The sequence below is a fragment of the Nyctibius grandis genome, chromosome 2 (genome assembly GCF_013368605.1).
Source record: "Nyctibius grandis isolate bNycGra1 chromosome 2, bNycGra1.pri, whole genome shotgun sequence".
Lineage (NCBI taxonomy): Eukaryota > Metazoa > Chordata > Aves > Nyctibiiformes > Nyctibiidae > Nyctibius > Nyctibius grandis.
This window is the reverse complement of record NC_090659.1, coordinates 100,125,620-100,147,088: the sequence shown is the minus strand read 5'-3', so window position 1 is coordinate 100,147,088 and position 21,469 is coordinate 100,125,620. Positions and strand designations below refer to the sequence as shown.

Sequence of the window (21,469 nt, the reverse complement as noted above, 5' to 3'; positions counted from 1 at the left end):
GTACAGTATATCTATATTATTGTTTTCAATTTATGTCAAGAATGAAGTGAAGCTTTGAAGAATGAGTTCTGGGAAATAATCCAAACATAATAATTATTTCTTTATAATCTAAACCCTGAAAATAACTGAGAACATTTATTTTAAATGTAACAGTATAACCTGTTTCCAAAACTGAAATTCTAATATACACTGAAGCTTCATGAATACTCTGTGCGACACCTTTCAGTATGTATGTTTTACCTACTTCCCTATCAGTCCTTCTTCAGCTGTTAATTTTGAAGGTTTGCCTGTTCTCTGAGTTAGTTCTTGTGTCCTGCAGTGGATAAATTGAAGGCTGGCAGATGGTTGGAGCCTCATCATAACCACAATTTGTAGTAAAGAGTATGTGCTTTGAAAATCTCAGAGCATCTTCTAAGGTGGGAACAAGGCAGAGGATTTTGATAGAAAGATGAGACTGAAAGCAACAAGAAAAGCCAGCATTTACTTTTTGTTCAGTATACCTACAGTAATTATTTGTAAGGTAAAAAGTAATATCTTCCTTGCATTTTTTTCACAAATTTGAGACAAAAAAGAAAAAACTAATATTATATGACCACTTTCTTAACTTAATGCATTTTATTCCATTAACAAGGAAAGATTTTACTCATGAGTTTTGCTATTTTTTTTTGACAAAGCAGAAGTAGAACATGAAGTCACACTTTTAATTTTTGTATAGTTTTATATTTATAAAGGAAGAACAAAATACACATGCTAGACACTTCTGTTTACTGAGTCTGTTCTGCATTCCAAGCATTAAAAAATGTGATCATGCTTTGTTTCAATATTAAACCAGAAGAAAAATAGTCACCGCTAAAATGCATTCTTTAGTGATTAAGTACCCTTTTCTCTTTTATTACTGCAAGCTTTCAGAAGGCCCTGTTCTGTTGTCTGCTTCTCTGTTTTCCTCATTCTCTTCTGTATTTTCCTACAGGGGATGTTCTTAATTGTAAAATAAGTAGAAATAAATACGATGTGTATGTTCTGTGTAATGGCTTTTTACATGTGTAAGTTATCTTTCTGGCAGTAAAGGTTACTCATTAGTTTAGCTATTAATAACATTTATTTTCCACTACAATGATATTCTCTAGACTTGATCCTTCATTTATTTACATCATCTAAAGATGTCAGTGTCCCAGTAGTTCAAAAGACTACCTATTTATGATCATCTGTATTCTTGTCAACTACTGGCCAAATTGCCATGGGATACGAACAGTTGCTAATAGACCCCCTTTCTCTCATGTTTTGATTGAACTTCCCTGTGAACATGGTGTGTTATTCTCTATGCTGACTTACTGGAAAGATTTGAGAGAGTTCAGAGAAGAGCATCCTAGTGATGAGAGGACAGAGAAGACTGATTTATGAACAGGATTTCAAGAGTTTGACAGAAAATAACAGAGTGAAAGGGAACATGTAGCAGAAAGGTAGGAATATGCAGAGTTGCTCATGCCAAGTGAGATAGGGATATTACTTGGTCTGATGCCAGATTAACTAGCAGTTACAGGATCATATTCAGACAGGAAAGTTCAGGCTTAATGGCAGAAGAAGTTTCCTAAGGTCTATAGGCTGTAATTTGACTGTACAAATCTCATAAGAGAAATTGTAGAAGCCTCATTAAATGGGTCATTTCGAACTAGAATGGGCAAACACTGTAAAAATGCATTGTTAGGAAGAATGTATACTATGGGCAGATAGAAAAATTGGGGCTTTTTCATCTGTATCTTTTGTTCTGCTATGTTCTGTTATGATGATAGCTGTAAGCATATCATGAACCCAACTACTTTGTCAGTAACTGCATTAGCCTGTGCTCGTATGAAAAGACTGGACATGGCACTTAGTGCCATGGTCTAGTTGACAGGGTGGTGTAAGGGCAACGGTTGGACTCGATGATCCCTGAGGTCTCTTCCAACCTGGTTGATTCTGTGATTCTGTGTGATTCTGTGATTACGTTAACTTCCATCATAAGTCATTGCATCTTTTTTGTTTTAATTCAGGATTATCTTTATAAGTTTTAAATCTTAGACAAATTAATGGTTAATGGAGAAATTATTTTTTAATATTGCTGCATTATGGGTGGAAATTTTTCAAGACAGTCAGTTTAGTTCTTTGGAGCTCTTCATTGTTTAAGCCCCTCTGTCTGAGGGATTGGTCCTTTGCTGACTTGCATAGGCTAAAGTCAACAGGTTGAAAAAATGTGGTCAGTAGATGTCCTGAGCACCTACCATGTATAGATCCTATCCAGAGTCATAGGTTACTACACTTTTGACAACGAAATCCAGTTGCATGTAATTTACATGTAATTTACACCAAGTCACAGAAATTAAATACTGTCCTAAATATCCACGTTCTCTTTTTTATTTCATATATTGCCAATTTTGTCAGAATGTTACACAAAATGTATAAAGGTGTAGTAGTTTTACAGACCACAATGCAAACATATGAGCATTTCGTAAGATAGAAAGAAAACAGCATTGAGGAGGGAAATGTAATTGAAGTGGAAGAAGAGCAAGGAAATAACTTGAGACATTGTTAGTAAAAAAGGGATATTAATTTGTCCCTTTTTTTGTTGATGGACAGAAAAATAATGAAAGATATAAGGGAAATTTAAGAATTTTTGTTCTTTAAAAAACCTTTCCATCCCAAAATAAACGTTTCATGCAGAAACTTTACATGCATTTATTGTTGATTTTAAAAAGTTTAACTGTGAAATTTTAAAGCTCACAATTTATCTTTTAAAATAAAAAGCATAGTTAAAACCAGCTGTAAGCATGCACTGTTAAAGCTCTTAGTCATAAAGAAAAAAAAAATTAATTAGAAGAGAGTGGATGAAGTTTCAAAGTTTCAAGGAAACCTCCTGCTGATATTACTGTTGCATTTTTATGGATAGGATGCCTATGCTTAAAGGCCTCTGTGCTCCTAAAAATGACAACTGAAAACACATACAGTGTCTTAAACAAACCCAAAGGCAAGGGGAGCTAATAAATAGTATTAAACCTAATGTGGTCCCCAACAAATCTTCCCTTCTAACAGCATGGAATAAAATTTCTCTGTATAAGGGGCAGTGCACTATTCAGATGACAACAGCCTCCCTGAAAACCATGGGAAGCAGCCCAATGCTACTTCCTTGGCTCCACTCCCAATTACTCCCCAAAGCACTTAACAAGTCTAGGATACTTTATTTTATTCTCATCCCAGTTATTTTTTCCTTTAATTCTGGCAGCTGTGTGGGTACCAGCAAAGCCAGGCTCTTTCTGTTTCTGTGAACCTTTCCTGACTAGCAGACAGCAGGATGACCATGAGCCAGCAGTGTGCCCTTGTGGCCAAGAAGGCCAATGGCATCCTGGGGTGTATTAGAAGGAGTGTGGTTAGCAGGTCAAGAGAGGTTCTCCTCCCCCTCTACTCTGCCCTGGTGAGGCCGCATCTGGAATATTGTGTCCAGTTCTGGGCCCCTCAGTTCAAGAAGGACAGGGAACTGCTAGAGAGAGTCCAGCGCAGAGCCACGAAGATGATTAAGGGAGTGGAACATCTCCCTTATGAGGAGAGGCTGAGGGAGCTGGGTCTCTTTAGCTTAGAGAAGAGGAGACTGAGGGGTGACCTCATTAATGTTTATAAATATGGAAAGGGCAAGTGTCATGAGGATGGAGCCAGGCTCTTCTCAGTGACATCCCTTGACAGGACAAGGAGCAATGGGTGCAAGCTGGAACACAGGAGGTTCCACATAAATATGAGGAAAAACTTCTTTACAGTGAGGGTGACCGAACACTGGAACAGGCTGCCCAGAGAGGTTGTGGAGTCTCCTTCTCTGGAGACATTCAAAACGCGCCTGGACGCGTTCCTGTGTGATATGATCTAGGTAATCCTGCTCCGGCAGGGGGATTGGACTAGATGATCTTTCGAGGTCCCTTCCAATCCCTAACATTCTGTTATTCTGTGAAGTCATGAGCCATTTGGTCACCCAGCTTGAAAGTCAAGGGTCCTTCAGAAATACTCACTCCTCCAGTTTCCTCAAAGATGTCACGGCTTTTTTTGCTTGATACATTGGTCTGTTGAGAGCTATGAGTGGAGGTCAGGTTGTCCACTTCTGCTTTCCAGACCAGGCTGTGGAATAAGGACAGAGATGCTCAGTTTTGCTGTTTTGACCAGACTAGGGATTGCTCCATGTCTCTTTCCCCAGGAGATCTTCATGAACAGTAGAAGTTTCTTCTTTCTTCTGCCTCAACGGAGAGGAAAAGTAACAAGAGATTTTTCACAAGTACCTCCTCTGTTTCGTAGCATTTCTACTCCTGGACAATATCTGGAGTTTTATTATTGTAGGAATATAAAGGTATAATAATACCACTGTCTTCATTGCCGCAGAAGAACTAGCTTCTGCTTTCAGCTCAGCATTCTGTTTAGTATAAATGGCGATGGATCAGTGACGTGTAAGTTTGAATTTTTTTTTTAATTCTTTTTAAATAATAAGAAAACCAAAAGTACCTTCAATTTTTGCCCAGAATAAAGCCCTGCATGTGCTGTAGTGTTTAATTGAACAGGTTAGAGTGAGCAGCTTCTCTTCATGTCTGAAGAAAAGAAATAAAAATGAGGGATGAAGTAGGGGAAATGGAATTGCATGGGAAGATGGACATTTACACAACTCCTGTCTTCTTGAGGGAGAGAGAGAGAGGCCAAGGTGCAATGGGAGCATGAGAAGCCAGGTGAACAACAAAGAGGGGAAAAGGACAGAACGGACACTTGGAGCTCTTGACGCAGAGGAGGAGGGAGGGAAAGAGTTAGGAAGGCATTCCTTGGGAGCCTTGTAGAAGCAGTGAAGGAACTACCATAGGAACAGCGAGCTCTTGATAGTGTTGTTAATGCAGAGAAATGATGTTTGCAGCCTTCCCAGAGCTTTCTGGGATTTTTTTAGTCTTGACCTTTGGGATTACTTCTTTCATTAGTGAATTCACTGAGATATTATATAATATAATCTAGTTAGGCATTTCTAAATGAAAAAGACTTTATTTTAGGTACTTTTGACTTGTAAAATTTAGCAGGTTTTTAAATGCAGTTGATGGTGTTTTGAAAAATACTACTGTCAATTTTTAGTCTAGCACAAATGGAACGTCAGGCTTTCTGGCTGTTACTTACTGCTTTTCACATGTGGGAACAATTGTAGCATCCCAGACAGCAGCAGTGTTTTTTTAAAATGCCTGTAAATTTTAGTGACTGCCAACTAAGGGATGCTAATGACAGTTTTCATATAATTTTTTGTATTCCTTTACTTCCTCTTTTGTAGACTTTGAAAATCTGTATTGGTTCCAGTCAGAAGAGAAGCTTAATTTAAAAGTTCAGAGGATTTTCTATTTCTTACTCAAGGAAATTTAACAGAATTGTCTCTGCTTTAGAAAAGTCTTGAAATAACTTTTCATTGTTGGAGATAATGTGCTTGGAATCCTAGGAGCCTTTTCAGAAAAGAACGTTTGTGTCATAAGTTTGCTCTGTTTCAAAAAAAAAATTCCATCTCAAAGATCTAACATAAATTAAGATTTCACCATGGATTTCAGCATCCTGGCTTGTATTTCATAAGCAAAAGAGAAAAATAAATTAGTTAAAGGATGACATAAGAGAGAAGAAAGGAAATGCTTGGCTTAAAAGCAAAAACTCCTGAGTAGGAGTGTCAAGAAGTGAGAGGTATGACAAACCTAAGACTGTAACGGTAGATTTTTTAAAAAAAGAAAACGGAAAGATGAAGGCAAGGATAGCTTCAAGAGGAGTTTTGGCAATAACAAGAATTTGAATTTCTTGGAACTTGAAAGTGGCAACACAAATTCAGGAATAAAGAAACAGTTTGGCCAGAATAGAAGATGATGTTCTGAGCAAGATCTTGCTAAGACCTAAGAGTGTGGTCTCTCTCTTAGTAACAGGATTTATACAACAGGAGGCACATCATTGAGGCAATGGAACTGGTTTGGTTGGCAAATACTAGCTAGGACACATCTGCAATTCTGCATGTTGTGATGCTTTGATTACCATCACATAAAGGAGTAATACAAAGGAGTAGTATCAACAGGGAAATTCTATGTTGCAGGTGTACATTTTAGTAATTTGCATTGCAGAATCAAGATGTCAAAGAGAAGCTGGTTCTGTAGACCTAAACACCAGATGGGAAAGATCATCTAGATTGGTGTCTTACCCAACAAATCACAGAGCTTTTGTCCATGTAGCCTTTTGAATGTAACCAGAAGTGTTGGTGTCTGAATAACAAAAAGAGGATATGGAAGTGTTTCCTTATATAGGTAGAGTTTAGGTGATGAGAAATTATTTCAGTCAGTCACCTTAAATATTGATCTTCCAAAAACAACAACAAAAACTCTTGTTTTAAAAGAAATGAGGGAACGTCTTTAGAAAAGGTAAAACTGCTTGTCACATCACGAGGAATCCTTGTTTCTGAGGTTGTCCATTACATAACAATAAGAAAATTATTTCAGGGCAATTATCAGTCATCTAAAAATAAAAAATGCTGATTGCCCAGGTTTCAAACCCTCAACTATTTATTGCGTGAAATTACATATTTAATGAATTATTGTATCATGGTATTACGTCTTTCACAAAAGTTACATCAGTAAAATCTTTTCTAATTTGTTGTACTCAGTAACTTAATGATCAAAGAGAGCAATGTTTTCTTTTATAAACTTAATACAGATTTGCAAGAATGATGACAGAGCAAAGATTTCATTTGGCATGATATCCATGAACACACAAGAGTTTCAGTAAATGTTACCCATCTGTACGGGACAGGAATTATTACAAACATGAACATAAGAAATACAATAGTTCAACTGAAGAAAATAATGACATGAAATGAGAATAATAAAATGTTCTTTATATGAGGGGTGATCTCATTGCTCTCTACAGCTTCCTGAGGAGGAGAAGTAGAGAGGGAGTTGCTGAGCTCTTCTCCCTGGTATCCAGTGACAGGGCACGTGGGAATGGTTCAAAGCCGGCCTGAGGAAGTTCTAGACTAGATATTAGGAAGTATTTCTTTACCAAGAAGGTGGTGAAACACTGGAACAGGCTTTCTAGAGAGACAGTCAATGCCCCAAGCCTGTCAGTGTTTAAGAGACATTTGGACAATGCCCCTAATAACATGCTTTAACTTGGTCAGCCCTGAAGTGGTCAGGCTGTTGGACTAGGTGATTGTTGCAGGTCCCTTCCAACTGAATTATTCTATTCTATACAAAAGAGGAAAACAAAAGGAAAGTAATTATAAACAAAAATATAAATAAATATATGATTTTCTTCAGTTCCAGCCTATGTTTACAGTTTTGCACAGCATTGACTATACAAGCAAAGGGATGGTCCCCGTCTGCCTTGTATATGGGCAAACAGCAGGAAAAAAAAGGCAGCAAAATTGCCATAGGCAGTTTTAAAAATTATTGCAACTGTAGAAAGAAAGTGATGAACTGAGCAGCAAGGCCTAAGGAGCCCCTATAACAACACAGAGGATGTCAGAGGAATTGGGAGTTAAAGCTTGTGGCTTTAGAGAATAATAGAGTTTGCTGTAGTTTTTAGTGTAATTTAATGAGAGAATTTCATTGTATCAGTGGTAAACCGCTTTGTTCCAGGCAGAGTAGGAATGATACAAGAAAGAGAAAAACTACAGAAAATTTTTTTTTTCCTTCTCATATGGTTAGGAAGAGAGGGGGGTATTTCACCCCATGACATCAGCCCTTTTCAGTGTAAGGAAGTTTTCCATGATTTTCAGGGGAATGGGCAACTGCTAGAGAGGAAAGGAAGTATTTGTGCTCAGGCACACGGGAACCTCACACATGAAAGTATGCCTGAAAGAGTAAGGGACACTCTCAGCTAAACCTGCCCTGGCTGCAGGATATCCATCCTTATGCTATTTTTTCTTTACCTTCTCTGTTTCTGTTGATGAGATGTATTGAATTTGTTTCCCATTTGCAGTGTATTAACTAAATGCCTGCTTAAGCTGGCAGAGTGTTTGAAATATTTTTGTGTCGTGAGAAGCATATTGGACTATCAGGGGCAAGAATGGGAGAACTATAAAGGTGACAGAGGAAAGAACTAGGTGTCACAATTAGTAGCTTAATGAGGTAAATGTGAAAACTAAAAGGCAGTGCTCCCTGAAACAAATAAGGTCAGCGATGTAACTCATGCCTGTAAAGAGAACGGGAGGTCTTCCCTTTCACATTCTTATTCTTTTCGCAGTACTATTTCCTTTTACAGGGGAATGAGGAAGAAGTTCAGGGATGGACTGACTCTAGGAGAAGTATGAAGGTCAGCTCTGAGCTATTGGTCTTCTGCTGGGGAGCCATTTAATTGTGCACTGGATCCAATGACCAACCTCCCGTGAGGGGAAGAGGCTTAAGGTTGACCCTTCTCCATTGTTAAATTAATAAAGTAGTGACCTGCAGAGAAAAATCCATTTCTGTGCCCATCTCTCAGTCCCTTGAGTATCCTGATTAAATAACCTACTGTATCGAAGCCTCCAGACTACTTGAGTCATTGCTTGTGTTTAAACTACAGCACTTCTTTCCTCCAAACATACAATAATAAAATGGAAATCAATACTCTTAACATAACTTATCAAAAGTCCTGAAGATACTGGTGCTGTTTAACAGCTGTAGATCCAAATAAATAAGCAGTATCTCACACCCCTCGTACAAAACAATAACATTTTCAAGCTGCTTGTGCTACCCACCAAAGGGCTGTCAATCATTTTTGCTATGAAGAAGATGGTGCTTGGGGGCTGTTGAGCGTGCTGGCTGCGTGAGCAGGAGGGCACATAAAGCATTCCTGTGTTCACTTGGATGCAAAAATGAAACAAACTTTAAGGAAAGGCAAAGTTGGATGACTAATGCCATGGTGCATATTTCTCAAATGCCTACAGATTTGCACTCTTCGTTGGACTGAGTCCCCATGCACAGGGGAAAATGGATTGTAGAAAAACCTGCGTGGTACACAGGAGGAGCAAAACACAACAAGATTATGGGAATTAGTAATAAAAAGACTGAATATGTAAAAAAAGTAATAAAAACTTAGACAAACTCAGATAATATTTATAATATATATAATTTTAGAAAGTTTAACTGATTATGGAAGAAATGAGTGAAGATTAATAAAACAAGACCACTTCACATAAGAATAAAAACAGTGTCTTACTATCAGCAATGCAGTCTGTTTTTAGGAATTTCTTTCTTCCCTCCATGATTTGAAGTAAAAATGCTCATGCGTTTATTTTTCTCATGTTAAGTAGTCACCAGGCATCTCTCTCAGCAAAGGGGAGTTTGCAAATGGACCATTAATATATTCCTTGGTGATTTGACCTGCATTTCTAAAGAACTTTTTTAGAGAAAAAGTATGTTAAAAATGAACTGGTTTATGGCTTACCCTTTTTGCAGACATATGCCAAAGAGCAAAGAAAACATTCACTTCTGTGATGTTTCGGATGAATCAATTCTAGCGCCTTCATTTAGATTAGGACTGTGATTCTGAAATGAATCTGCTGATCATCCCTATTTGCCATGCTTTCATTCACAATGCAGAACAGTTTTGGAGTACGTGAACTGATTTCTAAGACACAGCAGCAGTGTGCTCCAGGGGTGCAGCTAGCAGAGCCCAGACACTGATGGGGTCTACAGCCAATGCTGAAACCAGCGTGGTGGGAATACCCTGCTGTGGGCACAGTTTCAGCATGGGTTCCTCAAGAGGAAGGTGGTTCTGATCTCTTCTCCCTGGTATCCAGTGACAGGATGCATGGCAATGTTTCAAAGCTGCATCAGGGGAGGTTTAGACTGGATATTAGGAAGCATTTCTTTACAGAGAGAGTGGTAGCAAGTTTGCAGGTATTTTTTCTTTCCTTGTTCTGACCTGTGATTATCAAGAAATAGGCTAAGACCCATTTTATCTTTCTGCAATACATGATCATATCCTAACAGATACTCCCTGAAGTGTCTGGAGTACAAATCTCATTTTATGTGTATTGCAAACAGTAGGGAATCTCAAATCAGCTCACTAAATAGCTTTCTGCTACACCTTATTAAGAAAGTGAAAACTAATATAATTGCCATTTTGCTGTTCCAAAAGTGTTCAATCTGGCAGCTGCTGAATTCTAAGCCAATATTGTTTCTACATGAAGGATATTTGAAGGTGAAATGCAAATAAACTTTATTGTCTTAAAATTTGTATTAAATTGAATAGAATGTGTGTCTCGGAGTGGTGTAGCACTTTGTACACAATATTCAAGATCTGATGAGAGAAAAGGAATTGATTATTTATAATTAAATGTTTAAGACCATTAAATAAATCTAAAGTTTGATGATTTACAGTTTAAGAAAAACTGTGGTGCACACTTGCCAGTTTTCAGATTAATTTCAGATACAGCCAGAATTCTCTTGTAAACAAATCAATGTATTACATTATTATTCACAGATCTGTTCTGTACCGGCTTTTCATTTTGTGTCAAGTGATCTGATAGGAGGCAGCATTAGGAATACCCTTGGGCCAGTCACTTTATCTCTGTATGCTTATGTTTATCTTCTGTGGAAGTTTTGACAAGGTTTTTCTGTCCTTTTTAAGTGCTGTGAGCTCTAGAGAGGAATACCAGTTGTAGCTGTGCACAGCTGTCGTGTTGTGCATACTATAGTCTCAGTGCAGTCTCAGTGCAGTAGTTGAATATTACGGGTATTTTTAAAGAAACATCGTTCAGTTTCTTTAACGCTTCCAAGACTTGTCAGTTTTACAAATGGTATTTTTGAAAGAAAAGGATAACATTACTAATCATGGGGTGGGGGAGAGGCAGTTGTCTTTGTAAGTGCAAGCCAGTAAAAATATTCAATATTCCCTGAATATTGAGGTGTTGATTCTGCATTTATTCTGGTTACGGAAGGACTTGTCATAAACTTAAATGTTTTAAAATTATGGGCATGTAAAGTATGTGAGTCTTTACCAGGACATCTTCAGCTGTAAAGTAACAGTTGCTTCTGACAGTTATGTTTTAAGTGCCCATTCCTCATAATCTGAAAAATTCATGCTGATTTATTATCGTATTCTGCTTATTTTTCTTTTCCCCTGTTACTATCAGAAATCTACCTGAACTGGGAGGCAAAGCCAGCAAAGTTTATGTGTGCAGAATTTACAGACAAACAGTCAGCATTTGCCAAGACCGGACAACATTAAAGTAAATGTCTAAATTAGAATTGGGCTGCACTGAAAAAAAAAATTAATAATTTATTTTAGTGTGCCTGTGAGAGAACAGAAGTATCATTTAAGGAATCACTATAAAGAGTGGGAGAGGAAGATATGAGTTTTGTTCAGTATTGCTGCCAAATATAATTCACACTCTTATTTCAACACAGAATTATTTCAAAAATTAAAATTAAATTAACCTTGATAATTATTTGAAAAAAGAAAAACGGAAATTACTTTTCTCACAATATTATTGGCAGGTTTGCATAGAAGCATATATCACGCAGTGCCTGATATTGTTGATATTAGTCTTTGTCATTTTGAAAATGAAATTTGCAAGCAAGTATAATTTCCCTCCCTTCTCCCCACCAACCAAATCAGATATAGAGTACTGAATGTAATAGGGAATCAGGGGGAAGGGGGAGGTCGGCAGGGCGAAGGGGGGAAGGTTGGCAGAGGGGAAGGTCGGCAGGGCGGACATTACAGTGGGAGTCTGTTATAGACCACCCAACCAGGATGAGCAGGCGGACGAGGCGTTTTACAAGCGGCTGTCAGAACCCGCCCAGTCGCCGGCCCTTGTACTCGTGGGCGACTTCAACTTGCCGGATGTCTGCTGGAAATACAACATGGCAGAGAGGAAGCAATCTCGGAGATTCCTTGAATGTGTGGAGGACAACTTCCTCATGCAAGTGGTAATGAGCCCACTAGAGGAGGGGCCCTGCTTGACCTGTTGTTCGTGAACAGAGAAGGACTAGTGGGAGATGTGAGGGTTGGTGGCCGTCTTGGGAGTAGCAACCACGAAATGTTAGAGTTTTCGATAGTGGGGGAAGTAAGGAGGGGCAAGAGTAGAACTTCTGCCTTAGATTTCTGGCGGGCTGACTTTAGCCTGTTTAAGAGGCTGGTGGACCGAGTCCCTTGGGAGTCGGTCCTGAAGGGCAAAGGAGTCCAGGAAGGCTGGACATGCTTCAAAAGGGAATTGCTAAATATTCAGGAGCAGGCTGTCCCAGTGTGTAGGAAGACAAGCCGTTGGGGAAAAAGACCGGCCTGGTTAAACAGAGAACTTAGGCTAGAACTTAAGGAAAAAAAGAGAACCTACTTGCTCTGGAAGAAGGGTCGGGTAACTTGGGAGGTCTATAGGGACGTGGCCAGGTCGTGTAGGGAGAAGATTAGAAGGGCCAAAGCTCAATTAGAGCTTGATTTGGCTGCTACGGTCAAAGATAACAAAAAAAGCTTTTACAAATACATCAACAGCAAAAGGAGGGTCAAGGAGAGCCTCCACCACTTGCTGAATGAGGAGGGTAGTGTAGTGTCAGGGGATGAGGAAAAGGCAGAGGTGCTCAATGCCTTCTTTGCCTCGGTCTTTAATGTCAAGACCGGTTGTCCTCAGAAGACTCGGCCCCCACAGCCTGAAGTTAGGGACAGGGGGCTGTGTGAACCTCCCATAATCCAGGAGGAGACAGTTAGTGACCTGCTGTGCCAGTTGAACACCCACAAGTCTATGGGCCCGGATGGGATTCACTCCAGAGTAATGAAGGAACTGGCAGATGAACTTACCAAACCACTCTCTATTATCTACTGGCAGTCCTGGTTAACTGGAGAAGTTCCAGCTGACTGGAAATTAGCGAATGTAACGCCCATCTACAAGAAGGGTCGGAAGGACGATTCGGGGAACTATAGGCCTGTCAGCCTGACCTCGGTGCCAGGCAAGGTGATGGAACAGATCATCCTGAGTGCCATTACACGGCACATGCAGGACAATCGAGACATCGGGGCCAGCCAACATGGATTCATGAAAGGCAGATCCTGCTTGACCAACCTGGTCTCCTTCTATGACCAAGTGACCCGCTTAGTAGATGAGGGCAGGGCTGTGGATGTAGTCTATCTAGACTTCAGTAAGGCATTCGACACTGTCTCCCACAGCATCCTCCTAGACAAACTGTCTGCCGGGGGCTTGGATGGGTGGACTCTTAAATGGGTTAAAAACTGGCTGGATGGCCAAGCCCAGAGAGTGGTGGTGAATGGGGCAAAGTCCAACTGGCGACCGGTCACTAGCGGTGTTCCCCAGGGCTCAGTTCTGGGGCTGGTGCTGTTCAATATCTTTATAGATGATCTAGACATAGGGATTGAGTGCACCCTCAGCAAATTTGCAGATGACACCAAGCTGGGTGGGAGTGTCGATCTGCTGGAGGGTAGGAAGGCCCTACAGAGGGATTTGGACAGGTTAGATAGATGGGCCGAGACCAACGGCATGAGGTTCAACAAGAACAAGTGCCGGGTCTTACACTTCGGCCACAACAACCCCCTGCAGCGCTACAGGCTGGGGGAAGAGTGGTTAGAAAGCGGCCCGGTGGAAAGAGACCTGGGGTTGCTGATCGACAGCCAGCTAAACATGAGCCAGCAGTGTGCCCACGTGGCCAAGAAGGCCAATGGCATCCTGGCCTCTATTAGGAATAGTGTAGCCAGCCAGTCTAGGGAAGTGATCGTCCCTCTGTACTCCACACTGGTGAGGCCGCACCTTGAGTACTGTGTCCAGTTCTGGGCCCCGCACTTCAAGAAAGATGTTGAGGTGTTGGAGCAAGTCCAGAGGAGGGCGACCAAGCTGGTGAAGGGTCTGGAGGGTCTGACCTACGAGGAACGGCTGAGGAAGCTGGGGTTGTTTAGCCTGGAGAAGAGGAGGCTCCGAGGTGACCTTATTGCAGTCTACAACTACCTGAAGGGAGGTTGTAGTGAAGTGGGAGTCGGCCTCTTCTCCCAGGCAACTAGCGATAGGACAAGAGGACACAGCCTCAAGCTTCGCCAGGGGAGGTTCAGGTTGGACATTAGGAAGAATTTCTTTACAGAAAGGGTTATTAGACATTGGAATGGGCTGCCCAGGGAGGTGGTGGAGTCACCATCTCTGGATGTGTTTAAGAAAAGACTGGACATGGCACTTAGTGCCATGGTCTAGTTGACATGGTGGTGTCAGGGCAATGGTTGGACTTGATGATCCCTGAGGTCTCTTCCAACCTGGTTGATTCTGTGATTCTGTGATTCTGTAATAGAAAATACTACCTTTGATTTGACTTGACTTGAAGTGAATTTTATATTCCTGTATAAAAAGCGTCTGCATGAGTGAAGTTAGCTACATAGCATGTAAAGAGATACTGTTTGTATGGTACATATACATAGTTGCTGTATAGACATGTACACACATACACACATACGCCTATGCAAACACATTGTTTTGTATTGTATTACTCTATTATTTTAAATTAATTCATCATTGAATGATGTTAATAAAACCCGAGATGCTCACTAGTTCCCAAGGAACACTCTGTGCCTTGGAGACTGAAGTCCACTCTGAATTAGTCAACAAGCAAGAAAGCACCTGTACCGGGATAATTACAGCATCAAATGTGCTAGGGCTACAATCCATTGAAAGTCCTTCAGCCATGTGGCTGGACTTTGCATTAAGTTTCTTTTTCAGTAAATATTTGTTTGTGGTATTCCATTATATACCTGTCAATCTAGGGCATCAAGAGTGGTAGACATTACTGACCTGTTAGGAAATCTCTCTCTAACATCTGTTCTTGCGTCTATGCTGTGAAGCGGAAAAAAACACAGATTGGCTTGTAGGAATTACAAAATATGTAGATTAAAAAGATTCTTCTGTTTCATGAAGTATTTATTGTGCTTCTTACCATTTTATCTCACAAAGAAATAACATAATTTACCAAGATAGTAATGTTTTTGGTGTTTTTTCATGTTTCTCGTGTGGTAGCAAATGAAAAAATCATAAAGCTCGCAAGAAAAATATTAAGGGTCAGTAGTGCAGGGTACAGTATATATATAGGTACATAATGCGGAGTGCATTGCAAAATCTGCCAGTTTAGTTTTCCATGAAAGCTTTATTCCCGATTTTACAAGGACAAATAAAATAGCACCTGTCTATTTGAAAAATAAGGAGTGTTCTTTAATAGTATTGCTTTTACAAGGAGCAATCTTTTGCTGAAGTTTTTAAGAATATATCCTAAATATATATTTGTTTGAATGAACTGTTTGAGTAGTGGAAGCATCTCAGTATATGGGCTCTATTCTACTCCTACCGAATTACTCCAGATTTATTCTGAAAGTAGATTTAAGTCTCAAAGAATGCATTGAAATTGCTAAGTTTTCATTTCAAAACTGTGAAGCCTGAAAGCCCATGAAAAAATACATAAAATTAAGTATGAAATGAATACTCAGTGAATGTATGCAACTTGAAGAGATTTTTACAGTGGTTTGAATGTGCCTGGTAAGAGTTGTTTCTGGCATTTTTTGTTTTAACACGCTAATGTTGTTGTTGAAGTAGTAATTATTTTGTTTTTATTATATTTTATACGTGAATTTTGTTTCTCAGTTTGCTTTTCTTTCCCCCCATTTAAGATTCCAGAGGCTTATTTTATTAGAGATCCTCATACTTTCCTCCTTACAAAGGACTTTATTAAGGTATACATGTTCTTTTTAGTGCAAAAAAAAAGCGCTCTCAAGATCTGAACTGCATGTCCTCACAGGTTAACATTTTCACATATAATGCCAGCTACTCAAAATGAAAATGGTTAGTTGGTTAACTGAAGCATGCTTTAAAGGAGAAGCAAAGCTTGTCTACAAAATACTAACACTTGGATGAGTCTGCAGCCTGGGAGGAGAGCACCGGGTGAATTTTCTGGACTTTTTTCATGGCTGACTTGGGATATGCCTGCATTGTCACACAGTGTGTTGACCTCTCTCCTTGATGCATATTGCTCATGACAGTCCCTCTGCCTTGCCCACAGGCCATGGAGGCGCAGATACAGAACTTTGGACAGACGCCATCGCAGTTGCTCATTGAGCCCCATCCGCCTCGGAGCTCTGCCATGCACCTGGTGAGACATAACTGCATTCCTTTTGAACCTGATGATCCCGTGTAGGTCATGAAGTCATTAAGCAACACTTTTAATGCCCTGCATTGTCCATGCAGCCATACTTTCTTCTGGCAGAAATGGCTCGCAGTGCTCTAGCCGAGCAAGGTGGAGGTTTGAATAGCTTTGGCTTCCTGTAGTCCTGGCTTTTCCTCTCTAATATTGTATAAAAAGGCCCTTTCATCAAAAATATACACCTGATAAATACATATTTACATTCTTATTTCTGCAAGTAGTGGGAATGACTGCAGGCTTTTCTTAGAGTGAGCATGTTTTGTTTTGTTTTAAAGGATTCATTGTTAGGGGATGATTTATGAACAATGTCTGCTTGACAAAAATGAAGTATTAGAGTTCAAATTGTACTGGAATCCTCCCGTCTGTTCCCCCAGGAGAATACAATGTGTATTTCGAATTTCAATTTGAACTCCAAAATTCATTCCCAATGCATTCTTCTCTGTGCGTCTTGCAAAGAATTTTATGAAATAGCCAGACTGAACAAGACAGATCTCTGTGCCCCTCTGTGCCTTTGATTAAATGCTTAGAACCAGATATTTTCTTTTAAGTTTTATAAATCGACAGTAATACATGCAGTAGTTTCAGTCATTTTATCTGTCTACAAGGAAATCACTCTATCTAGCTGTACACTCTGAAAGTAGGAATTGATCTGGAAGTGTTAGCTGTGTTATTTTAAGTAATGTGTAAATGTCAAATGCACATAATATTTATTTTATGGGTATGGATAATGTATTTTTAATAATAATTTAAAGTGGTAAGTAGAAAGGATTATTTGAACTTCTAGAAATAATTCTATTTGTTATAACAGTGGTTGAAAAAAATAACATTAAAAAGAGTACTTAATAACAGTATTATTGTCCATGTACAAAAAAAGTATCACTTGTAGAATCATCAAACAGGTTTATAATTACTCACAGACTCCCTAATAAGTTTATGTTTTACATAGAATTAAATTGTGTATGTTTGAAGTGCCATATTTTGTATAAAGAATTCATTAAGAAAAACCAAATATCTGTGAATTTTTGAATCCCTCTTAAAATTGCTTTTTTCAACCATTGTAGTTTATAGCATTTATATTTATGATGTATTAACTTTTTTATTTGACTCGTATCTCTACTGTATTAATATTAATTGCTGTATCATTTTACATTTTACTGTATATTAATTAATGCTAATGGTCATTTTGCACCCTGTAATGATAATCCTTACCATACGTATTCTCTGCTTGTCCTCATGTAATGATCCGATAATAGCTTCTGATCTTGCTCTCCTCCATCACTAGTGTAGATGCACAGGTAGCATTGTTTTCCCTGTATGTGCACATGCTTGCCTGCTCTTTTTTTAACCTCGTTTTCCCTCAGACCTCCTCACTAATTGTGTTATCCCTTCTGTTTTCTTCTGCTCTCTTCTCCTTTCTACTCAACAGTGTTTCCTTCCACAGAGCCCCCTCATGTTTAAAGATCAGATGCAGCAGGATGTCATCATGGTGCTGAAGTTCCCATCAAATTCACCTGTCACACACGTGGCAGCCAACACGCTGCCCCACCTGACCATTCCTGCCGTAGTGACCGTCACCTGCAGCAGGCTGTTTGCAGTCAATCGGTGGCACAACACAGTAGGTAGGTTCTCATGGGCATGTTTCATTCAAATGTGGAGATTTTAACAGTGCAACTTTAATTTCGAGTACAATTTAGCTGGATGTGAATTAATCACACTCACCTGCTTGTGCACAAAATCTTAAAGTTTTTTCTGGTTTGTGTCAAATAATCAAAGCTTGTGTTTTCTCTGGTGTCATCTCTAGAAACACTCCCTAACAGCAGCACATCACCATGTCAGCCAATCAATTTGCGGTTACATCAGGATCAGCCTTTGATATAATGCTTTTCAGGAGAGTGCTGCTGTTCTTGACACAGCTGATATTAATATGTCCCAGATTTCAGGAATACATACTGGCAAGCTAGAGAGCATACATCACTGTCTGCTGCTTGAGAGAGATTTCAGGTCTGTCCAGGAGATTGGCATAAGCCTTCCCCTGGGTCACCGTTAGATAACATGGGACCCTAAGCAAGCCTAAGCATCCAGACACCAAACTGTTCTGAAGAGGTTTCCTCATTCCCTCACAAAAGCCCATCCAACAAGGTCATCCCAGATTTCCCTTCCAGCCCCTGTGCTCGCCTCTCCTTTCACTGGGACTCCTCACCTGGACGTGTAGGTGCTGAGGTTGTCCCAGGCATTGCTAAATAGGTGGTGGGGCTATGAGGTACATGAGGTACTGCCCTGCTTGGGAATAAACAGGTTTCATTTTCTAAGGTAGCTTCCTGCTGTGCTAGCCCTTATGCTGCAGTATCTGGAAACTTTTGAAGGTTTCTTACCACGTGGGAAAAACAAGAAGTTACCTGGTATTTGAGAGTGTGACTCACTAGCTGGCTTAGGAACTTTGTAGGGACTAGGCAAAAAAAGAAAAATCCTCCACTCTTTATGTGCAAGAGAAACCCCTGGGCAGAATTAGGTTCTCCTGGAGAGTGATTTGTGATATTTAGGTTAGATATCTACCTCCAGTAGACATAATGGGATTCTAGATTACCTAGGGATTTCACTGGCTTAAATGTAAACATCTCCTTAATGAATAATTCAAGTCAGGTGAAATAGATCCCGCCTCTTATGCACAAGGCTGGCCAAAGACTGGTGTTACAAGCTGTGATTAGAGGAATGAATGGGAATTCCCTTATAGGCATGCATTAGAGGAACTATCAGAGCAGGTAAAGTTAATATCACTCTGAATTCTTGAATAGTAATATACGGTTTAATATTACTTTTATTCTGAACATTTAAATAATGTTAACATGAATATTAGATTTCACATGTATTTGGAATATACTTGTTCTCTGTTTGCAAACAAACTTTGCATGGTGGTTTAGAGAATATGACAGGAACAGAACAGGATATCTGATTGCCTTTCACAAATACATGCATTTATGATACTCTCTCAGGTGCAACTGCATTAGATGTAAAAATGTTTTACCCATTTCTTTAAAATGAAAGGGAAAAATTTAGAGGGGAAAAAAGAGCCCCAAACATTTTCTTTAAATATTTTGTGACAGTGTCCTCAGTGGAAAAGCCCAAAGTCAGAAATGATTCAGAGGTACAGAAACTCTCCTCTGGTGTTTTAATACTCTTTTGACTAACATTGGTTGACTAATTCCTAATTAGTTCCCCTGTATTTTTCAGGGTTGCTACCTAAGTACTCTGTAGCCATCATAATTCACATCTCCTCCATTTGTGGAGGCTTATTTAGTACCTCTTTCTCATCCAGACTGTCAAGTGAGAGGAAGCCAAAATTCCTACCCATACTATACTGTGAAGGAGTCAAAGTCACTAATATTGTAGTATCCTGGATTTCAAGGGTTTCCTTAACAACTATTATTTGAAGTCATCTAGTTTAGTAGAAGTTGTGTTGGCCTTTATGATGCATGTGATTTTTAGGTTTTAGTTTTCTATATATACTCTTGTAAAACATAAGTCATGTTCCAAACATGCAGAATTCATGTCATGAACCAACCATGAACTAAATTTCATATAATTTGAAAACCTCTGGTGTAAATTTCAAAGAGAGGGATACTTTCTGAATATATTGTAACAGGAACACACAAGAAAACAAAACTGTTTGGAGAATCAAAACTCATTCTAATGATTTTCTTAACTTTTACATCCTGACTGGCAATGTCGGTCATTTTGCAAGAGGCTAATCCAGGACAGGGTATCAACTCCCTACTATTACCACAATATTATTTTAATAAGTTACAACTCTAGTATAAAGGATAGGTTCATCTACAGAAGTGTATACATGGACCACTTTTACTGTAGTGAGATGTATGTAGGGCTTTAGAGTTTATACACAGTAAAAAGCATTTACATAACCATCTCACAATAGAAGCAAATGAACCTGAGGTAATACTAGTAGAGAACTATCCCAAACTGATTTCGTTTTGAAAGAAGAGAGAGAACGGAGGGAAGGAGAAGTTGTCAGAGCAGTGTTTTTCAGAAGATGGCAAGGTCAGCTGTAGACCCTGTTTTCTTTTACCTCCTCCAGTTGTCTGTTGCAGTAGTAGAAAATGGCGTTTATTCTCCAGAACTCTGAATCTCCTCTTATGGAGGATATTCTTGTGCAACGTGGCAGTTCCTAACAAAAATCATGTTTTCAGGAGTGACCATAGTGATTTATATGCTAGGGAAGGTGCTCAGAAGAGTCAAAGCAATGCTATCTGTGCATGACAGCAGATAACACTAAATATGCAGCCCCTGCTGCACATATGAACAGCTTAAGGACTACTCAGGATAGAACCAATAGGAATAATTGTGGCAAGTTTACTGTAGCCCACAATTTCCCAGCTAAAAATTCGAGATAAACCCATGAAAAGACCCAAGTTTCTGTCACTTACAGGTTTCCTTCCATATGTAAGAAAGTCGTACCAATGTTTAATCCAATTGTTTTTCTTTTCTGTTCTATTATAAGATCTCACCCAGTGCTCAAATGTAAAAAAAATTCTGTTACACTATTTTAAAACAGTTATTTAATGAATGTTTTTGGCTGCAGAAATTGTAACGAAGTTAGCGCTCATGTATTTGTAATTATTACATAACTGAAGAATTATCAAATGCATATTTGTGTAGCACAGAGGAAAAAATCTTAAAAGATTCACAGAACAAGTAATAGTAAGAAGTTACTTTTTTTTTAATAAATAGTAATACAAAAATGCAGTTTTAAACCTAGAAAAATCATATGAAAAATGTAGACAACAAGGTTCCTGTGTGCTTTATTCTTCCTGTCATGTGTAGGCCTTCGGGGAGCCCCAGGATATTCTTTGGATCAAGCCCATCATCTTCCAATTGAAATGGATCCATTGATTGGTATGTCAAGATGAAAATGTAGCAATATATTTGAAAATGGCATTTTTGAGAATTATTGATTAAGCTATATTTGCCTATTATGCTTCATTTAACATGGAAGATAGGAAAATATTTATTATTGTCAGTCCTGGAGAACTAAAAGCATTAGCTAGCGATGCTGAATGAATTATGAGTGCTATTTGTTATTAATATCACCAGCAATTGGTATTTAAGAAACAACCAATTAAGTCAGTTACATTGTCAGCCCATATCTGTAGTTCTGTTCTCTTATCAGGTCACATTAGTAAAATAAAATGTGAAGGTCTAGTAGAGTTCACATATTTTCATTTCTTACAGCCAGTACTGTGTGTATCAGGGCAGATCCATTTCTTTTCATTCAATTTATGATATGGACTGTTTTAGTT

General features: G+C 39.1%; 1 protein-coding gene across 2 annotated transcripts in view; it reads left to right on the top strand.

Annotated features, from left to right (window-relative positions):
• NBEA (neurobeachin) overlaps positions 1-21,469 on the top strand; it is a 560,398-nt gene that overhangs the window by 511,250 nt on the left and 27,679 nt on the right. For both annotated transcript variants that reach the window (XM_068419495.1, XM_068419505.1), the window contains 4 exons: positions 15,628-15,690; positions 16,017-16,106; positions 17,584-17,776; positions 20,994-21,065. In XM_068419495.1, the coding sequence (XP_068275596.1) occupies positions 15,628-15,690; positions 16,017-16,106; positions 17,584-17,776; positions 20,994-21,065 (418 nt within the window). The remainder of the gene's footprint in view (positions 1-15,627; positions 15,691-16,016; positions 16,107-17,583; positions 17,777-20,993; positions 21,066-21,469) is intronic.